This window comes from Pseudophryne corroboree, chromosome 3 (genome assembly GCF_028390025.1).
Source record: "Pseudophryne corroboree isolate aPseCor3 chromosome 3, aPseCor3.hap2, whole genome shotgun sequence".
Taxonomy (NCBI): Eukaryota; Metazoa; Chordata; class Amphibia; order Anura; family Myobatrachidae; genus Pseudophryne; species Pseudophryne corroboree.
In genome coordinates, this window is record NC_086446.1 from 33752791 (window position 1) to 33770884 (window position 18094).

Genomic DNA, 18094 nt, shown 5'->3' on the forward strand with positions numbered 1-18094 from the left:
CTATGTCTTGCGCAAACCCAACACATCCCATCACCCCATGAACACCATCCCCATAGTGAAACATGGTGGTGACAGCATCATGCTGTGGGGATGTTTTTCAGCAGCAAGGACTGGTAAACTGTTTCAATTCAAGGGAAAAGATGGATGGTGCCAAATACAGGGATATTCTTGAGCAAAACCTGTTTCAGTCTGCCTGTGATTTGAGACTAGGACGGAGGTTCACTTTCCTGCAGGCAATGACCCGAAGCATACTGCTAAAGCAACACTCGAGTGGTTTAAGGGGAAACATTAAAATATGTTGGAATGGACTAGTCAAAGCCCAGATATCAATCCAACTGAGAATCTGTGGTCAGACTTGAAGATTGCTGTTCACAAGCAGAAACCATCCAACATGAAGGAGCTGGAGCAGTTTTGCTTTGAGGAATGGGCAAAAATCCCAGTGGCAAGATGTGGCAAGCTGATAGAGACTTATCCAAAGCGACTTGCAGCTGTAATTGCCGCAAAAGGTGACTCTACAAAGTACCAACTTTAGGGGGGTGAATAGTTATGCACGCTGAAGTTTTCTGTTATTTTGTCCTATTTGTTGTTTGCTTCACAATAAAAAAATGAAGAAAAAAAAATCTTAAAAGTTGTAGGCATGTTCTGTGAATGCAAACCTTCAAACAATCCATTTTAATTCCAGGTTGTGAGGCAACAAAACGTGAAAAATACAAACGGGGTGAATACTTTAGCAAGGCACTGTAGGTATGATATGAAGATAGTTGGGAGAAACATTACCATATATATGTAATCAAGGAATAACTGGTCAAGAATAATTTAGATAACAGATATTAGTGAAACACGTGTGATATGGATAAACTACATTAAAAGTCAAATAAAAGGTCCAAAAATCAATGTCTATACTTAATCCATTAGGGCCAGGGGACATAATTTTAAATTGGAAAAGCCAAAAGGTTTCTCTTTAGGAGATTTTTTTTCTGTTGGTCTCCACCGTTTATAATTTTTTCGATCCCCACATAATTTAAACCTTTGGGAACTTTTAAAATGGGACCCATTTAATTAGGGTTAGCCTGTGGTAGTGGTGGGTTAAGGTTAGGGACAGAGGTCATGTAGTCCCCATAGATGACTATCGTGGATCTCCAAACCAGTTGACCGCCGGACCACAAGACACCAGCAGAGCCGCCACAGTACGTAAGTGAAAATGCTGCACCACCAGGACTATTTTGTCGACATTCTAATCATATCAACGTTTCACCAGTGTCAACGTGAATGTCAACAATACGACCAGGTCAGCATTATGAATACCATCAAATCCAACCCTCAAGAGGGAGTCTATGCTACATTTCAGCACAAAAGTAGTTTGTTCAATTTTAAAAACACTTGGGAGTCTTAAGCAAAAATGATAATGACATAGCGGACACACTAAATGAGTTTTTTTCAACAGTATTCACTAGAGAGGACCCAATTCAGGGACTGACACACAATCTCAATAATGAGAATATCACACTGATAGGTACTTATTTAAGCGAGGAAGTAGTCTGTGACCGATTAAAACATTTAAAGATTAATAAATCACCAGGGCCCGATGGCATTCATCCAAGGGTTCTAATGGAGCTTCACTCTGAACTGGCAAAACCGCTATCTTTGATCTTTAAGGATTCAGTTATATCAGGTATGGTTCCCAAAGACTGGCGTATAGCGGAAGTTGTGCCTATATTCAAAAAGGGACGTAAAGCTGAACCAGGTAATTATAGACCAGTTAGTCTTACATCTATAGTGGGGAAAGTATTGGAAGGTATTCTAAGAGATAGTATTCAGAAGTTCCTTGAAACCAATAAGGTCATTAAAAGGAATCAACATGGGTTTATGAAGGACAGATACTGTCAAACCAACTTACTTGGCTTTTATGAAACAGTAAGCGCAAACCTAGATCAGGGTAAAGACGTGGATGTAATCTTTTTAGACTTTGCCAAAGCGTTCGATACTGTACCACACATGAGACTTATCTACAAGCTACAAGAATCAGGGCTAGGAAGCACAATATGCACTTAGGTCAAAAACTGGTTAGATAATAGGGAGCAGCGCGTTGTGGTTAATGGATCTTTTTCAACTTGGACTGAAGTGCTAAGTGGTGTGCCGCAAGGCTCAGTATTAGGACCGCTATTGTTCAATATTTTCATTAACGACCTAACAGAAGGTCTAGAGAGCATGGTGTCAATTTTTGCAGATGATACCAAATTGTGTAAGGCTATAAATACAGAGGAGGATGCCGAGTCTCTTCAGAACGACTTAGTTAAATTAGAAGCATGGGCAGCCAAATGGAGAATGCGCTTCAACACAGACAAGTGTAAGGTAATGCACTGTGGTAACAAGAACAAAAATTACACCTACCTACTAAATGGGGTAAAATTAGGGGATTCTGTACTGGAAAAGGACTTAGGTGTCCTCATAGATAGCAAGCTAAGCAGTAGTACCCAAAGTAGGACTGCAGCAAAGAAGGCTAATAAGATATTAGCATGCATAAAACGGGGTATTGATGCTAGGGACGAGAGTATTATACTCCCGTTATATAAATCACTAGTGAGGCCACACCTTGAATACTGTGTACAATTCTGGGCACCGTACTACAAAAAGGATATCCTGGAGCTTGAAAAGGTACAGAGGAGGGCGACCAAACTAATTAAGGGCATGGAGACGATGGAATACAAGGATAGGCTTGAAAGACTAGGCATGTTTACATTGGAAAAGCGGAGACTAAGAGGGGATATGATCAACATCTACAAATATATAAGGGGACAATACATAGAGCTTGCGTGGGACCTGTTTTTGGTTAGATCAACACAGAGGACTCGTGGACACTCGCTCAGGTTAGAGGAGAGGAGATTCCGCACAATACGGCGTAAAGGCTTTTTCACGGTAAGGACAATACGTGTTTGGAATTCCCTGCCCGAGGGAGTTGTAATGGCGGAATCTGTCAACACCTTTAAGAATGGGATAGATAAATTCCTAATGGATAAGGATATCCAGGGGTATGGTGCATAGTCATGCATTATAGTTACTATAAATAGGCATAAAATGCAACGGCTGACAGCAGCATCAGTCAGAAATTTTAGTCAAATCATCATGCATAGGAGACCACAAATAGGTTGAACTCGATGGACAATTGTCTTTTTTCAACCTCAGATACTATGTTACTATGTTACTTATATTACATCTAGTAACCCCACTCCCAGAAACATAGACCGCCACTTAGCCATCCCACCACATAAGAACTCCAAACATCTATATAAAAGAGAAGGTGTAGATGATCACGAGGGTCTGGCGGTGCAGCGCACCACACAATAGACAACCATGTGCATGAGATATTGTACCACTTTTGTACATATTTAGAGACTCAGTCACCCACAAATATACAAGTGTCATAGCAAAGTAACCACCACTTTCACCTTATGCGCCCTTGCATTGCAACTAAGATGCATTTTTCAGGGTGGGAAAAGACACTGACGCTAGATGATTGTCACATGACCTTGCGTGCCACGAGGGGCTGTTTGGTGTGACATGTCTGTACAGTAACTATGAAGCTGAAGATATGAGAACCGTGCTGTAAACAAGTGCAGATAGATTTCCTTTAGTTCTTGTATAGTGTAGCTTTGATCAAGGAATTGGTATACATAATATAGTCCCTAAAGGTGCCAAGAGTGTATAATGTGGGAAATGTGGCCACCTTAGAAGGATGGGTTGTCAATTATTGAGAGAAAAGGGGAAGGCTATGGTAAGACAGATGTGTCTCTGAAAGATACACCATGCCATAGAAGTGGATGGGATCAGAAAATTATCTTTAAAACTAGTAGGAAAATCCAATGGGTGTGTATGAAATCGAGCCGACTGGACAGATGGACACAAGGACTAAAATCTTGCTCAATCCAGTCCAAAACATACCTGCATTTAGCTGCTAGGGCATAATCCCAAAAACAGGGAAACTTTTAAACCTTTCACATAGCCCATTTGTCTGGGGATGGTAAGCGGTAGTCCTATAGAGGTGTACCCCAAACTTCCCATAAAACTCACAACACCTCCCGCTGAAACTGGGTCCCCTGGTCACTGACCACTTCCTCTGGGAATCCTACATGACAAAAGATCTCCATGAGTTCCTGGGCAATATGTTTGGCATCTATAGACGCACAGTGGCACTGCCTCAGGATATTTAGTCACATAGTCGACTACGGTCAGGTTATACTTTTTCCCTGTTCTGATAGATTTCTTGAAAGGCCCCACAATATATATGGCAACTCTTTTGAATGGCTCGTTAATAACTGGCATGGGCTAGAAAGGCGCCTGGCTTTGGAGCTCCCCTATATGCTGTCACACCTCACAGGATTCCCTATACCATTTTATATCCTGGCTACAGGTTTTATGGACCCCTAGGTGACCAGTGATGGTTCAGTGGTTGCGGAAGCTGATCCAACTGAGATGTTCAGTGCTGGCATAGCAATATCCCCAGGTACAGCTTCCAAGGCTTTTGCTTGACTCCAAGTAATTACAACCACAAAATAGCTGATCAATCCACATACCAAGGTCATTTGTCAAAATAACATGAGGGAGTAATCCACCTAGAAGCCCCATATTCACCTCTACCTTGGCCTGACACTACTTCAAATATACACAGGTCATGGGTATGATGGTTATCTGCCCCCTGCCATGGAGATTTTAAGCAATTGTCAGGGAGGGACTAAATTTGGCTGGACCAGTATAATAGAAGCTCCAGAATCCCTTAACCCTTGTAGTTCCTGCACATTGAATTTAACGGGCTGCAGATGGTCTCTCATATTATCCAGAGTAGCCTTTCCAATAGCTGTTACTACTTCCATCTAGTAAACTACTTCCACCTGTGGCGCATCAGTATAGTAGTTCACCTCCCAATTTCCATATGTTGGTTAATGGCACGCAGCCACTCGAGGTACAGCTGTTCCGCATCCGAGGAATGATCCTCTTCTCAGGCAGCCCCACTCCATATGTCCCATCTGATAGTAGTTGTAGCACTGACAATACTCTGGTGGCATTGGTGCCCATTGTCTCAGATTGGCATTCTGTGAAGCTGGGCCATGTTGCGGGATGGAGCGCTAGGTGGCCAAAAGAGTCTCACAATCCCGTTGAGGTTGATGAGGATTTCTCATCTCTTCTGAATAGGCCCCTACCCACTAGGGTCTAATGTTGGTGAACTCATCCACCAGGTGTGTAGCTTTTTCCAGGGTAGTGGAACTTCGATCTGCCAACCACTTCCTAAGCTCCAAGATGACATTTTTAATGTCCACAATGGTAGTGGCAGATTTCCCGGCCAACTACCTGTCACAGTTCCTCCTCAGCATATTGATAAATTCCAAAAAAGGATTCACCTCTATGAGCCATGGTTTAGTATGCAGTATGTTTCGGCAGTGACTGCATACCTGACCAGCAGCACACTATGGACTTCTTCATAGTTAGCAATGTGTTCTAGGCAAAGGACATAGCACGGCCCCAGGTCCTTAAACTAGGTAGTAAGTACTAGGCCCATTCTGCTATCTCGATCCCATGTACACTCATTAAAGATTCAAAAGCTTGCAGATGGTTGTCAATGTCTGAATGAGTTTCATCAAAAGGTGGAATGTCATGGTATTCCAGCTGGGTGGGTTGTCAGGCTGATACTGAAAGGTTGAGTGCACAGGTCTGGGCCCCCAATGCTACTTCTAACACTGCCATTCCTTGACACAGTGCCACCGGGTGGTCTTGCAGCTGTTCCGCACTTCCGAAAACTGACACTGATGTTGATGTATCCACTACAGAAAATACGGGAAAATTTGGGCAATAACCCAAAAATGAGCTGGTAGCAGTTTGAACAGAATTAGTCCCAAGTCCACGTTATAACAGTCCATGGTCGCTCAGCACCCCACAGATAGGTTTGACAGTAGTTGACATTAGCACTCCACACAGATGGTATAAGCAGTCCCACAACACTCCACACAACACTCCTGCACATTGAATTTAACGGGCTGCAGATGGTCTCTCATATTATCCAGAGTAGCCTTTCCAATAGCTGCTACTACTTCCATCTAGTAAACTACTTCCACCTGTGGCGCATCAGTATAGTAGTTCACCTCCCAATTTCCATATGTTGGTTAATGGCACGCAGCCACTTGAGGTACAGCTGTTCAGCATCCGAGGAATGATCCTCTTCTCAGGCAGCCCCACTGCATATGTCCCATCTGATAGTAGTTGTAGCACTGACAATACTCTGGTGGCATTGGTGCCCATTGTCTCAGATTGGCATTCTGTGAAGCTGGGCCATGTTGCGGGATGGAGCGCTAGGTGGCCAAAAGAGTCTCACAATCCCGTTGAGGTTGATGAGGATTTCTCATCTCTTCTGAATAGGCCCCTACCCACTGGGGCCTAATGGTGGTGAACTCATCCACCAGATGTGTAGCTTTTTCCAGGGTAGTGGAACTCCGATCTGCCAACCACTTCCTAAGCTCCAAGATGAAATTTTTAATGTCCACAATGGTAGTGGCAGATTTCCCGGCCAACTACCTGTCACAGTTCCTCCTCAGCATATTGATAAATTCCAAAAAAGGATTCACCTCTATGACCAGTACATTCATTAAAGATTCAAAAGCTTGCAGATGGTTGTCAATGTCTGAATGGGTTTCATCAAAAGGTGGAATGTCATGGTATTCCAGCTAGGTGGGTTGTCAGGCTGATACTGAAAGGGTGAGTGCACAGATCTGCGCCCCCAATGCTACTACTGACACTGCCATTCCTTGACACAGTGCCACCGGGTGGTCTTGCAGCTGTTCCGCACTTCCGAAAGCTGACACTGATGTTGATGTATCCACTACAGAAAATACGGGAAAATTTGGGCAATAACCCAAAAATGAGCTGGTAGCAGTTTGAACAGAATTAGTCCCAAGTCCACGTTATAACAGGCCATGGTCGCTCAGCACCCCACAGATAGGTTTGACAGTAGTTGACATTAGCACTCCACACAGATGGTATAAGCAGTCCCACAACACTCCACACAGGAGTGTTGATGAGGATGGTTGATGAGTCCCCACGGGGCAGAACTGGAAGCTCCACAGAGGATGGTTGTTGATCACATAAAAAGCAAGACTGGCAGCTCCACACAGGAGACCATTACAGGATGGTTGTTGAGTCCACACAAGGCAGGACTGGCAGCTCCCTCCAGGAGATGGTATAAGCATTCCCCTCCAACACTCCACACAGGATGGTTGATGAGCCTCCACAGGACATTACTGGAAGCTCCACAGGGGATGGTTGTTGATCCCACACAGGGCAGGACTGGCAGCTCCGCACAGGAAATGATGGGTTCCACACAGGTTCAGCAATACAGAGTCATCCACAAAGGACACAGATGTATTCCACAAGAACGTCTGACAGAGTTTGACCTCTTAGCCAAAGGTCAGTGCCTCCCCTCTCAGCTCTCTGGGTAGCTCTACTTATACCCACAGAAAAACCTCAGGCTGTAGGGGTTTTTTACTTTCTTCTGTTTCTTAGGATCTTAAAGCATTGGAATAAAATACACATTTCCTAATCAAGGTGCATAAATCAGACACAGAGAGCCACCCTGATTTGGAACCAAGGAGGGGACATTACACCTAGCTAGATCTCCTGTGGTTTAGGTAAACAAAGACCGCTTCTGTAACAGAATAGTGTGGTCTACCTGACCTGATAATCTAATTATTGGTGTACAGACTTGTTCCTTTGGCATAAATAATAAGTAAGGGCTAACATAAATGCACCACCTGCAGAGGAACAAATAACATAACACAACTGCATATATTACCAATATTAAGGCTGGCTCAAATACAGTGTGGGGGTAAGCAACCACATGCTATGGGGGACATGGGGATAAAACGTAAATATTCAACTGGTTTTGTCATAATGACAATATGGAATGCCTGGATGGAGATTCAGGAAACAGCACAATACAGAATCCACTAAAGAGAAAAGTAAAATAATAGAATATGGGGGAGTGGCCTGGACGTGGAGGGAAGAGGACGTGCTGTGCCTGGGCTCCTGTCTTAGACCAAATTCAGAACCCTTCTACCCCCTGATTTATCCCCAGGACCCCCACTACTGCTCTGTAGAGGTCCCCCTGTTCGAGGCAAGGTGGGTTGCGGAGCCGGCGGGTGCCCCCTTTGCCCATGCGGGTTGCGGCCTACCTGCCAGAAATAAGCCGGGGGCTGGATTTGGGTGAAGTCCGGACCGGAAGTGCCGCAGAGAGGATCCTTTGTTGGACGGAGGTACGGGGTCTGCACTATCTTCCCCCTGGGCGGCTCTGCTGTCGGCGCTAGTTCAGCCGCTCGGCCGGGCTCCCCGGACGCTGCCGCTGACCGCCGCTGAGGGAGATTGCCGGGGCGGGAGAGCGGGTCCGCGAACGCGCCGCCCGACCCCTCTGCTGTGACCGCTACTGCTACCCGCTGCGAGCACTCATCCCCGCCCGCAGCGGACGGAGACCCGAGAATATCTGCCGCTGATACCACCAATGAATCAGGGGGACAAAAATGATCTGAGCTCCTGCAGTTTGTGACGGGAGCCAGGCGGCGCCATTTTGCTTCCTGGCACATTACCACAGTGGAAGCACATACACTCTGCCTGTCAGCCCTCCCATTTCTGCACAGCTGTACATTTGTTCAAACTACCTGAAAGGGGTTTTTATCTACCACTCTACGGGTGCATGTTTTCTGGCTCTTGGAAGGGACCACCTGATACAACAGCTGGGAGGTCTTAGGAGATTATAATATTATTAACCCTTCAGGTTTATTTGCCCGGTTTCCCCATAGCAGCACCCGAAACCTGGGCGCTGCAGGGGGACTTATCCCGGCCCGAGCCGTGGTGATGTGACCTACGCTGTGATGGCTGAATCTCTCCCCCACTCCTGATGCTGTGACCGCGCCTTAGACGCACATATCAAGTAGACATAGACCTCCGTATCCTCCTCCCGATTTCTTCTGTCAGCGATTATCACTGAGGAGGGAGATATCCCCTGGGATAATGCCGCCTAAACGCCAAAAAGACTCGACCCCGGCCCGCCCGGTCGCTTTTTTCAAGCAGTCTCCGACTCCTCAAAGTCAGAAAACTCCCGCTGTGTCGGATTCCCTATCCAAACACTCCCAAGGTAGAGATGACGTTTCCGTGCATCAAACGAAACTCTCTCAACTGGATGACGACGCACCCCTCTCACTCGGCTCTATGCGGCAGCTGCTGGCTTCCTTTAAAGATGATATTACAATGGAAGTTAAGACAGCGCTCCAAAGCTGCCAACAGACAGTCGACGCTATAGGTCAGCGTACGGACCACCTCGAGAATAAGTGTGAGGAGGTGGTGAAGTCTCATAATGAGGTGATTAACCAACTTGAAGAGCTACAAGCAGAGGTCGCGGACCTACGGCGGAAGACCTGTGACCTTGGGGACAGGTCACGCCGTAACAATATAAAGCTCCGCGGCATCCCGGAAACAGTCTCCAACTCAGAGCTCAACCAATTTGCAACGTACCTCTTCATGGCTCTTCTTCCTACCAACTCTATTGATGACTTTCTTATCGACCGCATCCATCGCCTACCGAAGGCTAGAAATGCCCCAAAAGATGCTCCGAGAGACACTCTGATGAGGATGCATTATTTCCATGTCAAGGACCAAATCCTGCGGGCAGCTATGCGTCCGGATCTACCACCCACGACCTTGGGAGATATTCAAGTATATGGCGACCTCTCAGCGGCTACCCTAGCCATGAGACGTGCGTTCTACCCGGTGACTACAGCACTCAAGAGAGCTGATATCCTTTATCGATGGGGGTTCCCGACGAAATTGCTGGTCAGACGTAACTGTGTCATGCACGCGATAATCACGCCGGAAGCTGGGCTGAAATTGTTGGATTCCTGGAAGAGGGAGGATACACCTGAGAAGACACCTGCAACCCTTAAGTTGACTCAGGAGTGGTCAATGGCCGGCAAATGACTCTAGAAACTGATTATCTCACTCAGGTTGTATGTTGTAGCTGGCATTGATTTTCCTGTCTCCATTTAAATTTATGTTTACCCCTCAGGTACCCTCCCGGGCAATGTTTCGGATGGGCACGAAGATAGATTTATATTTATATATACGTATGGTGTTAGCTTGGCTTGGGTTGCTTATATAGCATTGTTTCTACTGCCAATTTATTGCCCGCTGCTCGTTTTACATCTCCCTTGCGAGACGTTTTTGCTACCATTAACACTGTGTATGTAACATTGGTGCGGCCCGGGAGGAGACGTGTATCGTATGTCTTCTTGATATGCTGATTGTTCTAGGAGTGGGGGGGTAGACCCCTCCCTACACCACGCACCGACCCCATGTGTTGCCTAGCTGGGCAACCTTGTTTGGCATCCTTGCGGTGCCCGCTCTGCTTCCCTTTCTTACTGTTTCTTCTTCCTTTCCTGTTTTTCCTGCCTCTCCAAGTTCTAGTACACAAACACGCTAGTAGATCCCGTTACATAGCTTATGTATGTAGACTGATTTTTGCACTGCTCACCGACAGGACTTATGGTTAATGTTCTATCCTTAAACGTGAAAGGGCTGAATTCACCACATAAACGGCTAAACGGCGATTGGCCTTGCGCCATTTAGCCAAATGTATAGCGCACATAGTGGCCTTACAGGAGACTCACTTCATGTCCTTGTCACCCCCCTCTCTTAAGGATAGCAAATTCCCCATTGGTTACATGTCCAACGGCCCGAAGAAGAAGGCTGGGGTGGCCATATTATTTTCTAGTTCCTGTGATTTCTCTCTGGTTCATCAAATCAATGATCCAGAGGGTAGGTACCTTATTCTGACAGGTAAACTGGAGGACAGACCGGTCACCATTGCCACGGTGTGTGCTCCTAACACCAAACAAATACCCTTCTTTAGGAAATTTTTTAAACTCCTCCAGATACACTTATCAGCTGCTCTATTACTGCTAGGGGATTTTAACATGGTCCTTGATCCAGCGGTAGACAAATCCTTACCCCGCCCATCTCTCACAGCGAACTCGCAGCGGGATAGTTCCCAAGCATTTAGGAATATATTACATGAGTATGACCTTTATGATGTTTGGAGAGCTAAGAACTCTACCTGTAGGGATTATTCGTTCTTCTCCCCGGTACACGGCTCTTTTTCTAGGATCAATTTAGTGATTTCGGATAAGTGGACTCTCCAGCAAGTATCGAGGGCTTCTATCCTGCCAGTATCATGGTCTGATCATTCTGCCCTCTCGGTCAAATGGAACCCCCGACGCGTGCGGTCTTCTCCCTCCTTATGGCGCCTTGGAGAATACCTCCTCACAAATGCGGATGCTCACCGGTCTATTTCACAGGCCCTCTCCTTGTACATCGAAACCAATGCTCCAGCAGACACGTCCATATTTACGCATTGGTGTGCCCTTAAGGCGGTGGTCCGGGGAGCGGCAATCCAGGCGGCTGCTTATATTCGCAGGACCTCCCGAGAAAAACAGTTAGAACTCGAAACCCGCTTTAAAGATTTAGATACCCTATTTAAGTTGAACCCCTCTAATAAGAAAATTTATCGAGATCTGCTTCGGGTCAGGGATGAGATGAATAAATTGGCTTTAACTGAGGTCCATAAAAACCTCTTCCGGCTGCGGCAAAAGTTCTATACGCAAGGGGACAAGGTGGGCATAATGCTTGCACGCAAACTGAGGGGGAAAATTGCTAAAGAGAGGGTGAAATCCATTGTCACTTTCAACAATGTCAAGATATCCGACCAGTTGGACATTGCTAACTTCTTCGCTACTTATTATTCCTCCCTTTATAATCTGAAAGATGACGTATCTATCCCACAGCCCACACCAGCCAATATAGCGGCCTTCCTGAAAGATATTAATCTCCCCTCAATCGACTCACTTACTTTACAGACTTTAAATCAACCCTGGACCTCTAAAGAAATTACCCAAGCCATAGACTCCCTCCCATTAGACAAAGCTCCAGGCCCAGATGGGTTTATAAATAAATTCTATAAATGCTTCAAAGATGCTATTACCCCTGTCCTGGAAGGAGTCTACAATCATGCTTCCTCCGTGGGGAATTTCCCGGTGGAAATGCTGGAGGCTCGTGTGGCCGCCTTTCCTAAGCCAGGGAAAAATCCTGCTATGATGCCTAATTATCGCCCCATAGCTTTATTGAATACTGACTTAAAAATCTATGCGAAACTAGTGGCCAACAGGCTCAACCCCCTGCTCCCCTTGCTCATCCATTGTGATCAGGTGGGCTTTATCCCCGGAAGACAGGCCCCCGATAACACTAGGCGGGTGATAGACGTGCTGGACGCCTTTTCCCCATCTGATTCTCCCTTACTGCTGCTTTCCTTAGACGCGGAGAAGGCGTTCGATCGTCTTCACTGGGGGTATCTACAGGCAGTTCTTTGTAAATTTGGCCTTACAGGTAGGATTCTCTCCTCCGTTTTAGCTTTGTATTCTCTCCCCTCAGCAAGGGTGTGTGTAAATGGACTCCTCTCCTCCTCTTTTATGATCACGAATGGCACACGCCAAGGGTGTCCTTTATCCCCACTGGTATTTGCTTTGGCAATAGAACCTTTGGCTGAGAAAATAGGATCCTCTCCACTGATTGAAGGAGTGGAGTTTTTGGGACAATCGCACAAGATATGTCTGTTCGCGGACGATGTCCTGTTGACACTCACTGCCCCTACTACCTCCCTCCGAGCTTTGCACACACTCTTGTCTGAATACTCGGCTGTATCATATTATAAACTTAATAGCACCAAGACGGAGGCACTACCTATTAATTTTTCACCCCCCCTCCTATCCGCACTGAAAGCTTCTTACTCGTACTCCTGGCAGGATAGAAGCCTTAAATATCTGGGGATCCATATCACCCAGAAGCTGGATGATCTAATATCTGCTAACTATCCCCCCTTGTTGCGCAAATTTACTGCTCTGATTTCAGACTGGATGATGCACCATGTTTCCTGGCTAGGGCGAATAGCTGCACTAAAAATGACGGTACTCCCAAGACTCATGTACTTATTTCGGGCCATTCCTCTCCTCTTACCCGAATACCTTTTGTCCAAATTTAATGCCGTGTTTAACTCTTACGTTTGGAAAGGTAAGAAAGCGAGGTTAGCCAGGAAAACTATGACCCGACCCAAACGGGAAGGGGGCCTGGCATACCCGGATTTGCTTTCCTATCAACTGGCTTGCCGAATGGCGCAGATAGGGGCATGGTATCTACACCCTCCCTTCAAGCCGTGGGTTCAATTGGAACAGGGGCTGATTGCACCACTGTCCCTGACTGATGTTTTACTGCTCCCAAAATCGGAGGGAAAATAAGATTTTACTCACCGGTAAATCTATTTCTCGTAGTCCGTAGTGGATGCTGGGAACTCCGTAAGGACCATGGGGAATAGACGGGCTCCGCAGGAGACTGGGCACTCTAAGAAAGAATTAGATCTACTGGTGTGCACTGGCTCCTCCCTCTATGCCCCTCCTCCAGACATCAGTTAGGGAAACTGTGCCCGGAAGAGCTGACACAATAAGGAAAGGATTTGGAATCCCGGGTAAGACTCATACCAGCCACACCAATCACACCGTACAACTCGTGATACTATACCCAGTTAACAGCATGAATAACAACTGAGCCTCACGAACAGATGGCTCATAACAATAACCCTTTAGTTAGGCAATAACTATATACAAGTATTGCAGACAATCCGCACTTGGGATGGGCGCCCAGCATCCACTACGGACTACGAGAAATAGATTTACCGGTGAGTAAAATCTTATTTTCTCTGACGTCCTAGTGGATGCTGGGAACTCCGTAAGGACCATGGGGATTATACCAAAGCTCCCAAACGGGCGGGAGAGTGCGGATGACTCTGCAGCACCGAATGAGCAAACTCAAGGTCCTCCTCAGCCAGGGTATCAAACTTGTAGAATTTTGCAAACGTGTTTGATCCCGACCAGGTAGCAGCTCGGCAAAGTTGTAAAGCCGAGACCCCTCGGGCAGCCGCCCAAGAAGAGCCCACCTTCCTCGTAGAATGGGCTTTGACTGATTTAGGATGCGGCAGTCCAGCCGCAGAATGTGCAAGTTGAAACGTGGAGCAGATCCAGCGAGCAATAGTCTGCTTAGAAGCAGATGCACCCAGCTTGTTGGGTGCATGCAGGATAAACAGCGAGTCAGTTTTTCTGACTCTAGCCGTCCTGGAGACATAGATTTTCAGGGCCCGGACTACGTCCAGCAACTTGGAAGCCTCCAAGTCCCGAGTAGCCGCAGGCACCACTATAGGTTGGTTCAAATGAAACACTGATACCACCTTAGGGAGGAATTGGGGACGCGTCCTCAATTCTGCTGTCCATATGGAAGATCAGATAGGGGCTTTTACAGGACAAAGCCGCCAATTCTGACACCCGCCTAGCCGAAGCCAAGGCCAAAAGCATAACCACTTTCCATGTGAGATATTTTAAATCCACGGTCTGAAGTGGCTCAAACCAATGTGATTTTAGGAAATCCAACACAACGTTGAGATCCCAAGGTGCCACTGGGGGCACAAAAGGGGGGTGAATATGCAGCACTCCCTTAACAAACGTCTGAACTTCAGGCAGAGAAGCCAGTTCTTTTTGAAAGAAAATCGACAGGGCTGAAATCTGGACTTTAATGGATCCCAATTTTAGGCCCATAGTCACTCCTGACTGTAGGAAGTGCAGAAATCTACCCAGCTGCAATTCTTCTGTGGGGGCCTTCATAGCCTCACACCAAGCAACATATTTTCGCCATATACGGTGATAATGCTTTGCTGTCACATCTTTCCTAGCTTTTATCAGCGTAGGAATGACTTAAACCGGAATGCCCTTTTCCATCAGGATCCAGCGTTCAACCGCCATGTCGTCAAACGCAGCCGCGGTAAGTCTTGGAACAGACAGGGCCCCTGCAGTAGCAGGTCCTGTCTGAGAGGCAGAGGCCAAGGGTCCTCTGAGATCACCTCTTGCAGTTCCGGGTACCAAGTCCTTCTTGGCCAATCCGGAACGATGAGTATAGTTCTTACTCCTCTTTTTCTTATTATCCTCAGCACCTTTGGTATGAGAGGAAGAGGAGGGAACACATAAACCGACTGGTACACCCACGGTGTCACTAGAGCGTCCACAGCTATCGCCTGAGGGTCCCTTGACCTGGCGCAATATCTTTTTAGCTTTTTGTTTAGGCGGGACGCCATCATGTCCCCCTGTGGCCTTCCCCAACGGTTTACAATCAGTTGGAAGACTTCTGGATGAAGTCCCCACTCTCCCGGGTGGAGGTCGTGCCTGCTGAGGAAGTCTGCTTCCCAGTTGTCCACTCCCGGAATGAACACTGCTGACATTGCTATCACGTGATTTTCCGCCCATCGGAGAATCCTTGCGGCTTCTGCCATCGCCATCCTGCTTCTTGTGCCGCCCTGTCGGTTTACATGGGTGATCGCCGTGATGTTGTCTGACTGAATCAGCACCGGCTGGTTTTGAAGCAGGGGTCTTGCCTGTGTAGGGAAGCCTCCTGACTCGACCATTGTCAATGGAAGTTTCTTCCCTGAGTGACTGCCCCCCAACCTCGGAGGCTTGCATCCGTGGTCACCAGGACCCAGTCCTGTATGCCGAATCTGCGGCCCTCGAGTAGATGAGCACTCTGTAGCCACCACAGCAGAGACACCCTGGACCTCGGGGACAGGGTGATCAGCCGATGCATCTGAAGATGCGATCCGGACCACTTGTCTAACAGATCCCACTGAAAGATCCTTGCATGGAACCTGCCGAATGGAATTGCTTCGTAAGAAGCTACCATCTTTCCCAGGACTCGCGTGCAGTGATGCACCGACACCTGTTTTGGTTTTAGGAGGTCTCTGACCAGAGATGACAACTCCTTGGCCTTCTCCTCCGGGAGAAACACCTTCTTCTGTTCTGTGTCCAGAATCATACCCAGGAGCAGCAGACGCGTCGTAGGAACCAGCTGTGACTTTGGAATATTCAGAATCCAGCCGTGCTGTTGTAGCACTTCCTGAGATAGTGCTACTCCGACCAACAACTGCTCCCTGGACCTCACCTTTATAAGGAGATCGTCCAAGTATGGGATAATTATAACTCCCTTCTTTCGAAGGAGTATCATCATTTCGGCCATTACCTTGGTAAATACCCTCGGTGCCATGGACAGACCAAACGGCAACGTCTGGAATTGGTAATGGCAGTCTTGTACCACAAAACGGAGGTACACCTGGTGAGGTGGATAAATGGGGACATGCAGGTACGCATCCTTGATGTCCAGTGATACCATGTAATCCCCTTCTTCCAGGCTTGCAATAACCGCTCTGAGCGATTCCATTTTGAACTTGAACCTTCTTATATAAGTGTTCGAGGATTTTAAATTTAGAATGGGTCTCACTGAACCGTCTGGTTTCGGTACCACAAACATTGTGGAATAGTAACCCCGTCCCTGTTGAAGGAGGGGAACTTTTATTATCACCTGCTGGAGGTACAGCTTGTGAATTGCCGCCAGTACTACCTCTCTGTCCTGGGGAGTAGCTGGCAAGGCTGATTTGAGGTAACGGCGAGGGGGAGACATCTCGAATTCCAGCTTGTATCCCTGAGATACCACTTGTAGAACCCAGGGATCCACCTGTGAGCGAACCCACCGGTCGCTGAAGTTCCGGAGACGGGCCCCCACTGCACCTGGCTCCACCAGTGGAGCCCCAGCATCATGCGGTGGATTTAGTGGAAGCAGGGGAGGATTTCTGTTCTTGGGAACTGGCTGTATGGTGCAGCTTTTTCCCTCTACCCCTGCCTCTGGGCAGAAAGGATGCACCTTTAACCCGCTTGCCTTTCTGGGGCCGAAAGGACTGTACCTGACAATACGGTGCTTTCTTTGGCTGTGAGGGAACCTGGGGTAAAAATGTCGACTTCCCAGCTGTCGCTGTGGAAACGAGGTCCGAGAGACCATCCCCAAACAATTCCTCACCCTTGTAAGGCAAAACCTCCATGTGCCTTTTAGAGTCCCCATCACCTGTCCACTGTCGAGTCCATAATACTCTCCTGGCAGAAATGGACATTGCATTTATTCTAGATGCCAGCCAGCAAATATCCCTCTGTGCATCTCTCATGTATAAGACTACGTCTTTAATATGCTCTATGGTTAGCAATATAGTGTCCCTGTCAAGCGAATCAATATTATCAGACAGGGAATCAGACCACGCAGCTGCAGCACTGCACATCCATGCTAAAGCAATAGCAGGTCTCAGTATAGTACCTGAGTGTGTATATACAGACTTCAGGATAGCCTCCTGCTTTCTATCCGCAGGCTCCTTTAAGGCGGCCGTATCCTGAGACGGTAGTGCCACCTTTTTTGACAAGCGTGTGAGCGCTTTATCCACCCTCGGGGATGTCTCCCAACGTACCCTGTCCTCTGGCGGGAAAGGGTACGCCATTAGTAACTTTTTAGAAATCACTAGTTTTTTTTATCTGGGGAAGCCCACGCTTCTTCACATACTTGATTTAACTCATCTGAAGGGGGAAAAACCACTGGTTGTTTTTTCTCCCCAAACATAATACCCTTTTTTGTGGTACTTGGATTAATGTCAGAAATGTGCAACACATTTTTCATTGCCGTAATCATGCAACGGATAGCCCTAGTGGAATGTACATTAGTCTCGTCGTCGTCGACACTGGAGTCAGACTCCGTGTCGACATCTGTGTCTGCCATCTGAGGTAGCCGGCGTTTTTGAGCCCCTGATGGCCTTTGAGACGCCTGGGCAGGCACGGGCTGAGAAGCCGGCTGTCCCACGGCTGTTACGTCATCCAGCCTTTTATGTAAGGAGTTGACACTGTCGGTTAATACCTTCCACATATCCATCCACTCTGGTGTCGACCCCGCAGGGGGTGACATCACATTTATCGGCACCTGCTCCGCCTCCACATAAGCCTCCTCATCAAACATGTCGACACAGCCGTACCGACACACCGCACACACACAGGGAATGCTCTGACTGAGGACAGGACCCCACAAAGTCCTTTGGGGAGACAGAGAGAGAGTATGC

General features: G+C 47.3%; 1 protein-coding gene across 1 annotated transcript in view; it reads left to right on the forward strand.

The window, feature by feature from the left end:
* LOC135057111 (uncharacterized) overlaps positions 1-18094 on the forward strand; it is a 194019-nt gene that overhangs the window by 141628 nt on the left and 34297 nt on the right. Inside the window, exons 14-16 of the mRNA XM_063963010.1 lie at positions 7255-7449; positions 9170-9989; positions 11192-12468. Coding sequence (XP_063819080.1) covers positions 7255-7449; positions 9170-9989; positions 11192-12468 — 2292 coding nt within the window. The remainder of the gene's footprint in view (positions 1-7254; positions 7450-9169; positions 9990-11191; positions 12469-18094) is intronic.